At 48.4% G+C, this 16,305-nt stretch overlaps 1 protein-coding gene across 4 annotated transcripts in view; it reads left to right on the top strand.

Annotated features, from left to right (window-relative positions):
- TIMMDC1 (translocase of inner mitochondrial membrane domain containing 1) overlaps positions 1-16,305 on the top strand; it is a 200,908-nt gene that overhangs the window by 137,561 nt on the left and 47,042 nt on the right. For all 4 annotated transcript variants that reach the window (XM_069635718.1, XM_069635720.1, XM_069635717.1 and 1 more), the window contains one exon: positions 534-622. In XM_069635718.1, coding sequence (XP_069491819.1) covers positions 534-622 — 89 coding nt within the window. The remainder of the gene's footprint in view (positions 1-533; positions 623-16,305) is intronic.

Below are 16,305 nucleotides of genomic sequence, written 5' to 3' on the forward strand. Positions count from 1 at the left end.
AAAGCAAATGAGGCTCAAAGTAAAACTGTGCTTGTGTTTCTTTGTGCAGCTCTCTTTTGTCACTTTTGTATTCCATTTGAATTGGTGCAATTAAATGGTGTTTGCAGTCGGGAGAGTCTGTCTTTATCTGATCTGTCACCGAGTGGGAAATACTAGAAAGCGCCCCTTGACTTCTCCAGCAACATTCAGGCTGTTCTGGCCCTCCTGGCACCACATAGTATCCCTAGGGAACATGTACTATGCTTTGCACTTGTATGCCAATGAAAAGATTGCACCATGGTGCAGGCCAGGGGCTCATGGTGCAGGCCAGGGGCTCATGCCAGGGGCTCATGGTGCAGGCCACGGGCACATGATGCATGGCTGTTATAGTTGCGTTACTGTTACAGTGCCTCCTCAGGCTTTGCTGCAATTGTAATTGCCAGGACTCCAGACTTTGCCCTGCCTCACTGTGTGTTCATGAGTCCATGCCTGCCGGCAGCCAGGGTCTCCCCAAGTGCCTGCTCCCTAATGTCATGTTCTTCTTCTTGTCACAGCGAGCGGCCCACAATGCTGCACTGCGTGGCTTCATACGTTATGGCTGGCGATGGGGCTGGAGAGTGGCTGCCTTTGTGACCATCTTCAAGTAAGTGTTTCTCTTTCCACTTCTATCTGAAATGCTGGTTCCCCGTCTGTTGCTGTCTAACCCTAGGGGCTGCGCCTGCCATGCTAGGAATTCTCTGTAGGGAACACTTTCAGAGAGTCTGTGCCTGAGAAAGTGAATGGCTCAGGTACTGTGCACAACAGACCCCCACGCCACTTGCTTAGGAATAGATGCAGGTCAGTTATCACTTCGAGCTGCAGGGAAGTGGAGGCAATATGGAATGAGAATGTTTTCCACAACCTATTCTCCTTGTTTAAAATAACTGAATAATCCACAGAATCTGCAGTTCTTTACACCTTGTATGGATGTGTCTATAGAGGTCTTCCAGAGCATCAGCAAAATCAAATAGAACTCGGAACATGCGTGGCAGAACAATTCCGCACTGGTGGGCGATTCAATGTAGGGAGCGTGTACCGGAAGCAGCTACACATAGTAGCAAAGTGACCATCACAGGTGCTGTGCGCTGTTGAGGTTACCAGGGGCGGCTTGCCCTTATACACACTCTGGGCATAACTGTGCTTCTAGGGAGCAGCGGTTTTTATTATTCCCATTGATTTGACCCCAAAGAAACTGGCCTATCCCCTCAAGTCATGCAACTAGGCTTCATCTCCAGTCTCTAGGGTACTTTTTTTTTCTTTCGGAGTCTAGTGTTGTAAAGCAATTTTCCTAACTTGATTGCCTGGTACAAATTGCAATTTGTCCAAAGACTGGTGCTGGGATATGAATGGCAGACTAGCTTTTCAGACCAAGCTAATCCCACAACAGCACCTGGGTCTCAGTCCTAATTCACCCCCAGCATAATGTCTTGGAGTGTGTGTCTAAAGGGTGTCTTGAAACTATATCTAATAAACACTGCCGAGAGACCCTTCCAGGTGCCTGATTTTCTCCTGTCTCAGAGAATTGTTCATAAGTGCCAGAAGCTTGATGGGATGGGAAGAGGACCCCCAATTCAATTTCAACAGAACATACTGTACAATCATGAAAATATGGTTTGAGTTATACAAATGTATTTATTGAAGATGCCTGGTGAAGGTTTTTTACTCACTGTGAGCAGCGTTGCAGGGCCCCAATGCTGGAAGATTCGCTTTAAAAAAATGAGAGCCTCGCCTTTATTTCCGGTTTCTTCTTTTTAGGTCAGAACTCAATTTTCCCTTGTTACTAGCTTTTTGTTCTGCCTTTTTTCCACCAGTCAGAAGCTTTAGCAGTCGTTCTCTCGGCTCAACCTTCACCCTTCGGCCACCTTAGTTTGGGTTTCTTAGTTCCAGAAGTCATCTCCTTGACTCCGTTTTATAATGAAGGTAATCTCTCTTGGATTTCCTTGGTTGGTTTGTGGTTCTCCCACCACATTTAGCAGTATAGAACGTGGCTAGCTTGTTATGGTGAGTTTTTCTTGATGCCCTTGTGCCAACTTGGCTCCTTCAAGCTAGTTATTTAGTATCCCTGGAAGGCTTGCCAGTGCTTAAGATTCGGGACAGGGCTCCTGCATAACCTTTTCTCTTAACTGGTCTCTGTCTCTGCTCTTCAGGTATTGGCCCTACCAGTCTCTTGACCCAGGTCTATAAGACTTTCAGCCTTGGTGTCTGGTTTCTTCGTAGCCCCGTGCCTGGCCATGCACTCATGGGACAAACTAAAATCCCCAATGTAGAAGGCACAGGATCACAGCGTGTGTGCGTCAGTACGTACGCAAATTCACAGTGAAAGGAGGTTGCCCTTTTCACCTGTGCTTGCAATTAAGCTCAACATGCTCTGCTGGGTTCTATGGCGTGCACAGCACTAAGATTAGGTTGGTAACTGAGTTGTTTTCCCTCCGTTTGCAGCACAAAAAGGTGCTAGTTGGGTAGCAATCCCAAAGCGGGTCACGGTGGTGATATATAATCCTGTGTTGGTGTGAGAAAACACCTTTGTTCAGCTTGTCCATTGTGGGACGCAGCGCTCATCAGCACATACCAAATACGCAGTAAAATAACTGCCTCTTCGTTCGCCCGCAGGTCCAAGGGCCACTGATAAGTGCTGATATGGTTGATATCTGTATATGAGTACTCCTCTCGTGTCTGCACAAGCTAGCCTTCCATCGTCTCACACTCTCCTTCCCTCACCCTCCACAAGTCGCGGGCTCCGCAACGGACCTCGGCTCAGCCTCTCGTGGTCGTAATGATGTGGGAGGGCATTCTCTACGCATCAGGTTCTCCTCCGCGCAGTTACATATACATCTTGTGTTAAAGGGATATCTTCCTTCTCTTGTGCACTTTATTCTTGCATTGCCTTCAGCCAAAGATCAGTGCCCTGATCTTCAGCTTACCATATAGTCCCATAAAGACAATTGTGTTGGTTTGTCTAGGGAGCTCCTCACAGGAACGGGAGTCCTTGTCCCCAAAGGGGGAGTCTCTCCCAGTGAGGCCCCACTTGCCTCGACCCCTTAGGATGGTGTTGCGGAGCGGGTTCGCCTCCCTAGCCTCACAGGGTGGGGGCTACCCCTTGGGGAGAAGGTACGAATACCTGCAATTCGTCACAACAGCCAGAGTTATATTAATGGTATGCCATGTTTTGTGCTTCCATTCATGTTCTGAGAAAGGGGCATTAAGCACAATAACCAGGGTGTGAACAGATATGGGAGTACATGGATTCCAGTATGTTGACAGGCATAATGAGAACAGTTGTTGTAGAGGTTTAATTGTCAGTGTGAGAGCCAGTGCAGTGTGTCAGAAAAGTCTTTCCTCATACCCTCTATCTATTCAATGTGCTTCCCTTAATCTCTTTCCAGATATCTGCCTTCCCTATGTCTATCCACAACCTCTTGTTAACCCTCTGCTCCCCATTGACTGCCTAGAGGAGGCCTGCATGCTCAAGTAAACATCTAGTGCCAGCCAAGGTGGGCAGGTTGTGTACAGGTTGTGTACATGCAGCTTATTTTGAGAGTGTGGATTGCATTTATGACAGATTTGCAGGCTCAAGGTTTATTAACCACGCAGGCAACATGGGAACGACAGCCTCCACGTGGCGATATGATGAAAGTATTACAGGATGTTCAGAGAGAATTGGACTACGCTTGAGTAGAGACTTCTGCATTATGTACACAGGTACACACCCAGACAGCTCAAGCAACCCCTTTACAGGCATCAGGAGGTGGGTCCCAGGCAAGTGGCAGGGGGAGCGCCACACCTGCTTTTGTGATGGCGCCATTACCGGCGCCAGCAAGGTTTACAGAGCATGCAAGCAAATATCAAATGTGTATGACACAATGCCAGTTGCATTTTGTCTGTAAATTCTTAGCGTTGAACTCGACACAAGCAAGAACCGCTGTGTCATTTCCTATTTGGTGGCTGATGCAGCCGCATGCGCGGCCCCTTTAATCAGTAAGGATGATCCCCTCTTGTATGATTGGGCTCGTTTTAAGAATACATTTAGTCTGATGTTTGATAGATGGGCGTTTCTCTAGCACTCTAAGTGCACTTGATAGATGATTGCAGCAGCTTGGCATGTGACTATGTCATGTGTAAGGGTGCAGAAGGAGGAGACTGACACACAGGCGGCATAGTGATTTCAATCGGCTTTTATTAGCCCAGAAAATAAAGGGAAACCTAACTTTCCCTATTTCTGAGGTGGGTTTCCCTGGCTCAAAATAAAATACTGAGTGTGATGTCAGAATTTCCCTGTAACTCAAAAGTCCACCGTCCTGTCTCCAAAGTCTCTACCTCTGTCCTTTACGCGTATAACTGAACTAAAGGTTGTGCAAATGATCTTGGTCCAGGTGAATGACTTCCTTCTCCTTGACTGGTCGTGATTTGCCTTGCAAGTGCTTTACCAGGAGGAATGACTCCCTTCCCCTAGTCCACGTATTTCACAGGATTACCAATCTTGTAACACTCTGTATCAGGAAAAAAGTCTCTCTTTGTCACTCCAGGGGGAATGACTCCCTTCACCTGGTATTCAGGCTTCACAGTTCCTCCCAATGCCAGGGGGAATGACTCCCTTCCCCTGGGCTCTTCGCAGGTTTCTCCTTTCTGGTTTCATTAATGTCTTTCTTTGTCACTCCAGGGGGAATGACTCCCTTCACCTGGTATTCAGGCTTCACAGTTCCTCCCAATGCCAGGGGGAATGACTCCCTTCCCCTGGGCTCTTCGCAGGTTTCTCCTTTCTGGTTTCATTAATGTCTTTCTTTGTCACTCTAGGGGAATGACTCCCTTTCCCTGGTATTGAGACTTCACAGTTCCTCCCAATGCCAGGGGGAATGACTCCCTTCCCCTGGGCTCTTCGCAGGTTTCTCCTTTCTGGTTTCATTAATGTCTTTCTTTGTCACTCTAGGGGAATGACTCCCTTTCCCTGGTATTGAGACTTCACAGTTCCTCACAATGCCAGGGGGGAATGATCCCTTTCCCTGCCCTCTTCACAGGTTTCGTCTTTCTGGTTTCAGTAATGACTGTCTTTGTCACTGCAGGGGGAATAACTCCCTTCTTCTGGTATTCTGTTTTTTTCATAAATCCACACAAAACCAGGGCGAATGACTCCCTTCCCCTGGCCTCTCCACTTTAGGATTTCTTAGCCACACAGTTCACACAAACATAGGGTCCTCAACCCAGGCTTCCCCCACTATTGCTTACTTAGTTCACTAGCTTGCCAAGTACTGCCACGATGAAGATGTTTAAACTTTTTCTTCTTCTTAGCTGCGGGTCCCAAACCCCCTATTCCCAGCTTCGTTTAGCAAGCCGGCCTGGTTCACCAACCTGCCAAGCACTGCACAAGTAAGATGCACTTGCTTCCTTATTCTCTTTTGGTGCAGGTCCCGACCCGTGTTTCTCTGGTTGGTTCACTAGCAGACTTGGTTTACTTGCCTGCCAAGTACTGCCATGAAGAAGATTCATGATAACTCCTTCTTGAGGTTTCCCTTCAGTGTTAGGGTTTCTAGTATGACCCCACTTTGGGAAACTCTTTCCCTTAGGTGTTCCCTGCGTCCTCTCTCAGCCCAGGGATTTTTGTATTACCTCCGTTATTAGTATGGGGTATTAGGTTACTGCCACACAAGTCCCAAAATCCTCTCGTGTTCCCATTAGCCGGCCTGTATATCCCTGTACCCTTCAGGATATTCTTGGCAGACTCCAGTCTGTCCTGGGGTTCTGGTGCACGTCTTCCGCTGTTTCTACGTCTCTCTCCTCTTCAGCGGTTCCGCTGCTTTGCCTTGCATCTGCTTTGGACCGCACAGTTACCTTCTTTCCGCCGGTCGTTCCACGGTTCCGCCAGTCGCCAGTAAGGTCCTTCATGGTTGGACCATCTAGAGACGCTTGCGCCCTTTTGCGGCGTCCCAGTTTGCAGCCGTGCTGACTTACTGCACCACTCTTGGCTCCTCCTACGATGGCTTGACAGATTGCTTAGTCCCTCATTGTTTTTTTTTCTCGGTTTCTTCAATCAGTTTTTGGGGAACACTAGAATTCTGGCGACCTTCTTCATAGCCCCGCTCCTCCTCCTCATCTCAGTCTTTGTCCCACACGTCCTTCCTACTTAGGTAGTCTTGACTCTCCATCGTTTCAGTAGCGGTTAACCCTATGGTCTTACATACATGGGGTGATGTGGAATTGTTTGTGGGTGGCTATGAGGGTTGGATTGGAGGCGATCATACAGCGTTCTCCCTAGAGGTCTCTCCCCATGCACCACCCACAGGGTGTCTGGACTGTTGGGTAGCAGCCTCACCTACCTGGCCCCATGGGAAGGGGCCCCCCTGGGTTCGTCACACATGCTTAAGACGTCAGGCAATGCATGACATCCAATGACAGAGACTAGACATGTGAGGCTGTACTATGCATTTGGTGGATAAACAATACATAGGAAACATTAGTATTCCATGTCCTTTCTGGAGCGCTTGAGGCTGCGCTTGCACGTGGGTGCAGCACCTGCCCATGGAATGCTGCGCCTTTAAAATGAAAGGTGCTACAACAATAAATATTCCGCTCAAAAGCCAAAGCTTATTGCTGATCAAATGTCATTTTTCATAATGTATCTTCCTCTCTCATGGGATATACCTTCGCTTGAAACACCATTACATATGGCAGAAGATGCTACAAAAATATAATCGAACACATTTTTAAATCGTGTCAGCTGCTGTCACTTAACACCAGTAACTGACCTTCTGCCTTGACCCGGAAGTTGAAGTTGGTAGTATAATAAATAACACTTGAACTGTTCAGCAGAGAAGCTCTGAGCTCAACATGCAGGCCTCTTGCAGCTCGATTTCTGCAGTGACTGACTGGCAGCAAAGGCAGGGGGTGCCTTAACAAATGCCCCCCCCTACAGAACACGCATGTGCTCTCATTGCGATCCTGTGGTGTCCATGACGCTGCTTCATGAAGCCGCTTTCTCTTAAATGCTGATGGTGTGCAGTGGGGGTAGGGAGGAAATGGTTCTTAATGATTTATTGTGGGGAACTCGTCTAGATTGTATTTATTTCTTCTCTTGTTGAAATGCTGATTCAGGAGGAATGCAACAGCAATGGAACCCTTTTCCTAATGGAGAAGAAAACCCCATAAGGAGGAGAAAAACATGCGTTTATGTTTGTACTATCTGTGTGATTTTGATCCATTTGTGGGACAGACCCAGGACACCCCCCCATCCACTTCCCCATCCACTCTGCCTGGAAAATAGGGGATCCTGTCTGCCAGTGCACAGGAGGAGATGCTGCAGATTCCTAAGGGAAGCAGGAGGCTTCTAAGAAAATCCATGCAAATGCCCCCCCCCCTGTGGTGTGCCACCTCTTGTAGAGAACAAGTCCCTCCCAGGGCTCGTGCTAAAGGCCACATGTAAGTGACCATGTGACTAAACAAATAAAAGGGACGAGTCAGTTCTGGGCAATGCTGCAGGGCCGCCCAAAGCGAGGCAGGATAACTGCTGTTACCATCAGCAGCCCAGGAGAGGGGCAGCCCAACCCCATCCCCGTCTGCTCCTCTCCTTCCTCTCCCAGCTGCAGAGACACGCAGTCTCTGCAACACAAAGCCAAGGAAGGGTGAGGTGTGAACAGTCACCTCACCCTTCCTCCAAACAGCAAGGTGCTAAGCGCCTAAGGAAACCAACAGTCAGGCAGGGCCCAGGTTCAAAGACCTGCCCCCCCCAGGGGGCCAGAGAGTCGGCTATCCAGCCGGGGGCTGTGACACAGCAGTCCCCACTACTATACATAACAAAGACCCAGGGCTCCCCTGGGTCTTATAAATAAGAGCAGCATGCTCGGAGAAAATGCAATCTGTTTGTGGACCCTGAACGGGGACCCAAACAAACAGGAGGTTCACTGTTTACTCAGTGTCTTCCAACCTTTGCTTCTTTAGCAGCGTCTTTTTCCCCTTGAACATTGTTACTGTTCAAATCATCTGAGCCAGGGAAGCGAGCGGCGAACACTGGAGAAACAGAAGAGAGTCCCCAGGGACGTGCCGTGTGGAAGCAGGATTCCAGCCCAGCCCGAACGAAGGAGGAAGAGGACAACAGAACAGCCCGGCGCAGACGGCGTCAATTACAGCTTCTGCTTTCAGGTGAGCCGCCACGCCGGGATTGTGAAAGAAAAATAACTGCAACTGTTTCAACGCGTGCAATAATAAACATCCGCGGAGAGCCGGCAAGAGGCAGATCCTCAGATGGACTGAAAATCCACGCGCTTTTGGTCAATTTCAGAAAAGAATGTTGCAAGGCTGAATCTCAGGCCACGGGGAAAACTTTGCTTTATAAACCACACGCCTTTGGTCAATTACAGGAAAGAATGTTGCATGTTTGAAGCCCTGGCCGCGGGGAATCTTTTGCTTTATAAACCTGGCCAAAAATAAGCAGCGCACAGTAAACTGGCCTTACAGCATTATGCAAATACAATTCTAGAGCCAGGCCAACATCTGGCATAATTATTCATTTCACGTATCTGTTGTCTTTGCGGACTTACAAATGCCTTTTTTAGGCAGGGGCAACAACATAGAGACTCAGAACCAAGCCAGCACTGGGCGTAAAAGCAGTTGGCTGAGCATAAGCAAAGAAATTGTGGGGCAACATCTACCAGTTACCCAACACGGGCAACAACATAAAAAGCCACAAAAAAAACCACAATTACAACAGCCAGTCAATTGTAGTAATTTTTTCCTTTTCTGTAAACAGGCCAAAAAGGAACATGGGTCCCAAACGGAAAGCACAGGAACCCACAACACCGGCACAAAAACCAAACCAACTCGCCTTTCAGCAGCCATAGAGGTTATAGAACACTATGGATGGGCATGGGTCAGGGAAAACATGTATGGCCTACCAAAGGAAGGAACACCTATACCGCCCAGCCAAGATGAGTGCACAACACCGTCAAAAAGAAGGAAGTTAACAGAAAGCGCCAGGAAAAGGTAACAAAGAACTGAAAAAATGATGCAAAAATATGTCTGAACTACAACAATTATTGCTCGAAATCAGGGGAAAACAACTACCACCCACAGGGGAACCTGGGGCCACAAATCCTACCATACCTCTAGAACCCGCTATAACGGTGGCCAACATCCCTACAGCACCAGTCCCTGCAAAACCACTCCCGCAGGTGCCAACAACACCAACAACAGCCACCACAATTGCGCCAACAGCAGCAACAACAGACCCAGCAGGTGCCTTAAAAGCATGGGCAACCCCCATTACAGACACTCTGGGGCAGACAGGAGCAAGCAGCAACAACCCAACAGACATAGTAATGATATGCAATGCCCAATTAAACTTAAAAATGAAATCCTTCAAGACCGAAATACTAAACAGGTACAAAAGATGCCTAGCATGGAACATTGACACCACAATCAAAGAAGCCATATGGGTCAAAGAGTTCATCGAAATGTTTTCACTGATAGAAGCCCAACGCAAAGGGAAAGATGCTTTTAGGGATCCCAAAAAGATAGAGGAGAAAGCCATAGCCAGAAACGCCCAGGTAGAACAGAACTGGGACAACTGGCTGTAGGCCTTTGCCATCCTGGCAACAATATATGAGGAAAAATTCCCCAATTATGGCAGAAAACTATGGGCATATATGGATAAAATCAGAGAAGTAAAAATCACCCAGAGAGGGAAGACCTGGCTATCTTATGATATTAGATTTAGGAGAAGCATGTCAGGGAGGCCAGCAATAGAGTGGGACGAGGTCCAGAATGACTTATACACGCTGAATGCCGAGCCTCCATCAGAGGAAGAGGCCCCGCAAACAACCTCCAAAAATAACAAAAATGCACAGGGTCCCAGACTTAATGACAACGAAAAGCACAAAAAAGGGGAACAGCCCTTTTGGAAGAAGTAGCCATGGGCGGCTAAGTCTAATGCCCACAGGCAGAACAAAAACCACTCCCCCAAAGGCGAACATTCCATGCAGGAATTTTGGAAAAAACCTGTGCACATGGGGCAAAGAATGCTGGTACAAGCACACTTGTACAAGCTGCAACGGTGACCATGCAGCAAGCAACTGCACCAGACTGCCAGCCAAAAAAGACTAGCACCAACCTCCCCCCACCAAACCCATTTTTAGCACCAGGCAGAACTCCCATAAACCCAGGCAATTTTAGAGAAGCACTCAACAATTACCCAGACAAGGAAACCAGCGAGGCGATATGGCAGGGTTTCACCAAGGGTTTCATCATCCCTTTCAAGGGCACAGGGTCACAGAATGTCCCTATGAACCTGAAATCAGCCAGGGACAGCCCCCTGATGGTGGAGAGCAAAATCAAGAAGGAACTGCTACTGGGCAGGATTGCAGGACCCTGGGACCACATGCCCCTAAAGAACTACATAATATCTCCACTAGGTTTGGTCCACAAAAAGGAACCTGGGAAAATGAGGCTAATTCATCACCTACCCTACCCCAAAGGCCAATCGCTAAACAACGGCATTCCACACACGGAATCCGCGGTATCCCAGACACACTGCCAAGAGGCGGTAAGACTCATACAGGAATGTGGCAGGAACGCCCTAATGGCCAAACTGGACATCGAATCTGCTTTCAGACTCTTGCCAGTCGACCCAGATTCACAGCAATGGCTAGGTTTCACTTTTAATAACAAATTCTATGTAGACAGATGCCTACCCATGGGGTGCGCGGTATCCTGCGCCCTATTTGAGCAATTCAGCTCTTTTTTCCAATGGGCTTTCCAAAAGCAGAGACCAGGGACCAAAGTAGTGCATTACCTCGATGGTTTAATGGTAATGGGACCACCAAATTCTGAAGAATACAGCAGGGCCCTGGCGAAACAAGAACAGATGGCCTCACAGTGGTGCACCTCCCTGGCAATTGAAAAACCACCAAACCAGACACCAACATAATTTTCCTGGGGATTGAAATAGACTCTGCAAGGGGTCCATGCAAAATCCGAAAACAAAAATAACAGAACTCTTGGAAAAAATACAAGGCCTGACAACAAAAGACAAGGGGACAGTTAAAGAAATACAATCGTTAGCAGGTAGTCTCAACTTCGCATCCAGAATAATACCCCAGGGGAGGATATTTTCCAGAAGCCTGGAGCTAAAAATCAAATCATACACCAAACCCCACCTACACATCCGGCTAGGCACAGAGGTGAAACAGGATCTGGAAACTTGTGGGAATTTCCTTAAAGATTTCAACGGGACCTCACTTTGGCAAACGCCTTTGAATACTTGGACAAAAAGCATCCTTTTCACCGATGCAGCCGGGAACAAGGGGTTTGGAGCCATACTAGACTCAGAATGGGTGGCAGGTCACTGGCCCAACTCATGGCAACTGGCAGGGTGGACAAAAAACATCACCCTCCTATAAATATTTCCCATCTGGCTAACCTTACACATCTGGGGCAGGCAGCTAGCTAACATGGAACTCTTGGTCTGGTGCGACAACATGGCTGTAGTAGGCACCATAAACAGAAGGTCTACGAAATGCTCTTTAGTGGTGAAAGTCCTACGAGCCATTACAGAAGTCACACTACAAGAAAACATTGTGGTCAAAGCAAAGCATGTTTTGGGGGCGGATAATAACATTGAAGATGCTTTATCTCGCTTTCAGTAGCCAAGATTCCGGGAGCTAGCGCCACACGCCCAAGAGCAGATGACGCCAATTCTAGCGGAATGCTGGGCAATAATGGAAAACCAAGAATAACGGCATTAACGCCAGCGCTAGAGAGCCCAGGCCGGGATGCAATATGCTGGCATCCATACGAGATAATACTATTCAAAACAGCACTTTTTCTAGCCTACTTCAGGGCTTTCCGGGTTGGAGAACTTATTGCCTCCAGCACCAAGGCCATAAACGGCTTGGGTGTCATGGAGGTCATAGTTAGACAGGAGAGCATCAGCATAGAAATCCAACAGTCAAAAACGGGGGCCAAAAGAACCATCAACATTTGTTGTATTGATGAGGCAACAAACTGTCCGGTATGTATCACCAACCTTTTATTACACGCAAAGGCCCAAGGTGGGGGGAGGTTCCTAATACACAAGGACTCCTCTGCGCTAAGCCGCTACCAATTTAAAGGGGTGCTGATGAAAGCAATCAGCAAAGCAGGGTGGGACCTCAAGGGTTTTGGCACCCACTCTTTAAGGATAGGTGCTGCCACCTCAGCATGGCAAGGAGGCCTAACACCTCGAACAGCTAAAAAACATAGGGGGATGGAAGTCAGATTGCTACAAAAGATACATCAGACCACAGCTGATATAGCCATCCTCCGTCACTTTTTCTTTCCCCCAACCCCTGCAGAAAAAAACGGCAAACGGAGTACCACACTCTGATCAGCGTGGATAGTCGGCCACTCATTTGTCTTCAGGACGGACAGGTGGGCAGAAGAAACCAAAGAAGGGCTACCTTTCAGAAACACCATTGCTTCATGGTGGGGATACAGAGGCCTACGGTGGGCCGACATCCACGAAACACTAGCTGAGCTGGTCGCATACAGAGACCCGCCAGAATTTCTGATCATACATCTAGGGGGCAATGACCTGGTTTACATTGGTAGGAGATTTGCTCCTCACTTGCTGGCATCTCACAAAAATGGAGGGGTACAGAAATATACTTCTCGGCCATCTTACCCAGAAAGAAATGGCTAGGGGCCAACTGCTACAAATCTGTAGACATTTCTAGAAGAAAACTCAACAGGGGGCTAGAGAAATTCTGTACAGCAAGAGGACTGGGCTTCATAAAGCGCCCGGCCATTACACTAGGTGACCCGGACCTTTGTCAATGACGGCACTCATTTATCTAACCAGGGCATGGATAATTTCTTTCGAGAAATCTCAGCAACTCTAGCCTCCAGGGGTTGTCTATAGGGGATACTTTCGGGGGAACACGGCCAGCGCCCCCTCTATTATACATAACAAAGACCCAGGGCCTCCCTGGGTCCTATAAATAAGAGCAGCATGCTCTCAGAAAACACTGTTTGTGCACCCTGAACGGGGACCCAAACAAACAGGAGGTTCACTGTTTACTCAGTGTCTTCCAACCTTTGCTTCTTTACCACAGAACCCTCCCACCCTACAAAAGAAGGGAGAAGAACAAAGGAAAAGAGGTACTAGGCACTGTACGGTGCCCACAACAAGTCGTGGGACATGAGAAGGCGGGCACGGGCCAGAGGGGGTAACCTCAGGACCCGGTGCCCAAAAGCATGATACTATTATGATATGTGATTATTGTTATCTCCATAACCATATCTGTACAGTAAAATCCTATGGCCTTTTATTTCCAACACTTGACAAAAGTTGTGAGCCAAATTATTCCAGGTGTGGGTAAGGGGTCGGCCAATACTAATGCATGCATATGGGTTCAGCAGTTACAGCTCGTCAGTCGATGTAAACGGGCTCCTTCCTGCTCTGTGCGCTTTACTGCAGCTGGGCCACGCTGTCTCTGATGCCACCCCCCAATGCCAGCAGAGCCCCTGCTGGGCAACTCTGCACCCACGTATCCACAGAGCCCCTGTTGGGCAACTCGGCAGCAAGGTGCCGGTACCCCTGCTGGGCAACCCTGGCGCCGTCGTTGCTGTTGGCCTGGGTCCCCCCCAGGCCATGGAAGCACCCGTGTGTTCACGGGCTGGCAGGGTGCTCCCTATCCCTTCATGTTCGCTGGGTGCTCCCAGCCTTGGTCTGCCTGGCCAATGTTACCGCAGGCTAGGATGCAACATTGGCGTAGAGGAATAATGAACCCCGCAGTGAAGTATCCGTAATCCATGATCAGAGCTGTCCAGGGAAGTGAACGTGCCCCAAGATGAAAGGTAAAACTCTCCCGCCTGGTCAGTGGAGAGCCGGCTGTTGCTGCTGCTGCAACATCTAGAATCCCAGCAGCGAGGTTGATCGCCCGCTGAGGAGCCGAAAATGACAAGAGCCTGTACACTCTGCGAGCAAGCTGATGAGGTGGCCGTGGAGCTCCGTGTCATAACTGGAGGAGAGGAGGCAGGTGCCTGCAGAAGAGAAATGGAGCAGCGCTGTGGCTGCGGCATGCCCGGCCTGCCTGGCGGTGAGTGAATAGGCCGCTCCATGTCGGAGCCATTGAGAATAGAGGCCTGCTGCACAGAGGAGATCCCTGGGCGCTGGCTGAACTGTGCATGCTCCGACTCGGAGCTGGTGAGAAAAGAAAATGCAGTGCTCCTGGTCGGTCAGAGCAAGGAAGGAAAGAACCCGGGCCGACCGACCGGCGGTGAATTATGCAGTGCTCCGACATGCCTGAAGGAAAGGCTGAAGGCACAACGGTGCAACAGTGATGTGCCTGCGGCATTCACAGGCCGCATACCAAGTCCGAGTTCAATGGATAAAGAAAGGTCCTACTGCTGAGTTTAGAAAAGGGAGACAACTTGTCCCCTCTCAGACAGGAAAAGAAGAGAGCTCCTCCTGCAGTGATTCCGGGCCAAGAAGCCGTGAGTTTCTAATATGCCCCGTGGTCGGAAAAGTGCCTGGTGTGCCTTCTGGGCGCCGAGTGGATGGAAGTGACTAAGGTAAAGGCAAGCAGTCACCCATCTCGGAAGCTGTAACGGGAGACAGGGACATGCCGCTCTGCCCAGAAGTCACTTTCACACGTTGTGGGCGAAGAGCCCAAATTCACTCCACTTCCAACATGCTATGCTGCTCTTCTGTCTAGTGAAAGTCCTCACCAGCGAAGTAGGTGATTTCCGGGTTGCGCCCAAGAAGGATTACATTTCAGCTGATCCAGAAATATGTCGTATTGAACAAGATGAAAATATATGCCTTCTTTCTGGATCTTAAAACTGCTTACGACTCAGTGTCCCGTGAAAAACTGTGGTCTATCCTTGCCCCGCGAAATGTCCCGCCTGACCTGATGAGAATAATTAGTTTATTGTATTTATTTATTTATTTATTTATTCAGATTTGTTGAGCGCACAACATCCCAAGGGCATCCTGGCACTTGTTATAGACAATTCTTAGTTACAGAAAATGGGAATATGCAGTTTACAGTAAGTTTGCAACAGTTACAGACAGTTTAAGGAGACAGTTAATATAAAATACAAGGTACAGCTTATTATACAAAGAGTGAGGTTTTGAGCTTTCTTCTGAAGGCAAGGAGGGGGTTTTCAGCTCTAATGTCTGTGGGTAGTGCCTTCCAGGATTTAGCAGCAATGTAGGGGAAGCCTAGGCCACCTGCTTTGGCATAGGTGTAGAAGGTTAGTGTATTGTGTTCTGGTAGGTCTAGTAGATGAAGACTTGTTAATTGTCTCTGGTAGGTATGAGAGTGCAGAGCAGGTGAGGCATTTATGCGTGAGGGTGAGGATTTTGAAAGTGATTCGCTCTTTGACTGGGTGCCATTGAGCAGATTGTCTGGCTTGGGAGATATGCTCCCTTTTTGGGATGCTGAGAGCTGCACAAAGTGCATTGTTCTGCGTGATTTGCAGTCTTTTTAGGTTTTTTTTCGGAAGTGCCTGCAAGTAGAGCATTGCAATAATCTAGTTTTGCACCAATAGTTGCTCTAGCTATTGATAGACAGTTGGGTTTGGATAGGTATGGTTTTATGGCATTTATGAGCTTGGTAGTGTGTGCAGAGGATGATGTGATAGCGCTGACCTGTCTAGTCATGGATAGGGTGGAGTCTAAATAGACCCCTAAGGTCTTGACAGATGTGGACACTGGGATGATAGTGTTATCAATGGTAAAGTTTGTGTACTGTTTATCAAGTTTAGTAGACTATTTTTCTGACTTAGTATAATTATTTTGGTCTTATCTCCATTGAGGCAGAGGCCATTGACCGCCATCCAAGCCTGGATGGTGGAGTAGATTGCGTGAAGTGCCTTGGCGTCTTTGTGGTAAGAGCCAGAGAGGTAAGAGTACCTGCGTTCATCAGCGTAATTGGTGTACGCAATACCAAGTGAGTCGAGCTTGTCGAAGAGAGGCTTCGTGAACAAGTTGTAAAGTGTTGGGGCTGTGCAGGAGCCCTGTGGGACTCCGCAGTGGATAGTAATGGGGGTGGCGTTTGCTATGTTTGAGAGAACCTTCATTGCTCTTCCTGCTTCTTTAGAGAAGTTAGCTGAGTGTGTAAGGTGGGATGTGAGAGTCTTGTGGTCAACGAGATCGAAGGCAGCCGAGAGGTCTAGGAGTAACAGTAGGGTCGGCTTGCCTTTGTCCATGATTTGGGTGATCTGGTTCTTTAGGTCTACAAGGGCTGTTTCTGTACCGTGTCCTTTACAGAAACCAGATTGCCTAGTCCCGAGGATGGAGTGGGTTTCCAGGAAGTGTTT

The sequence above is a fragment of the Ambystoma mexicanum genome, chromosome 7p (assembly GCF_040938575.1).
Source record: "Ambystoma mexicanum isolate Mex_15411 chromosome 7p, UKY_AmexF1_1, whole genome shotgun sequence".
NCBI lineage: Eukaryota > Metazoa > Chordata > Amphibia > Caudata > Ambystomatidae > Ambystoma > Ambystoma mexicanum.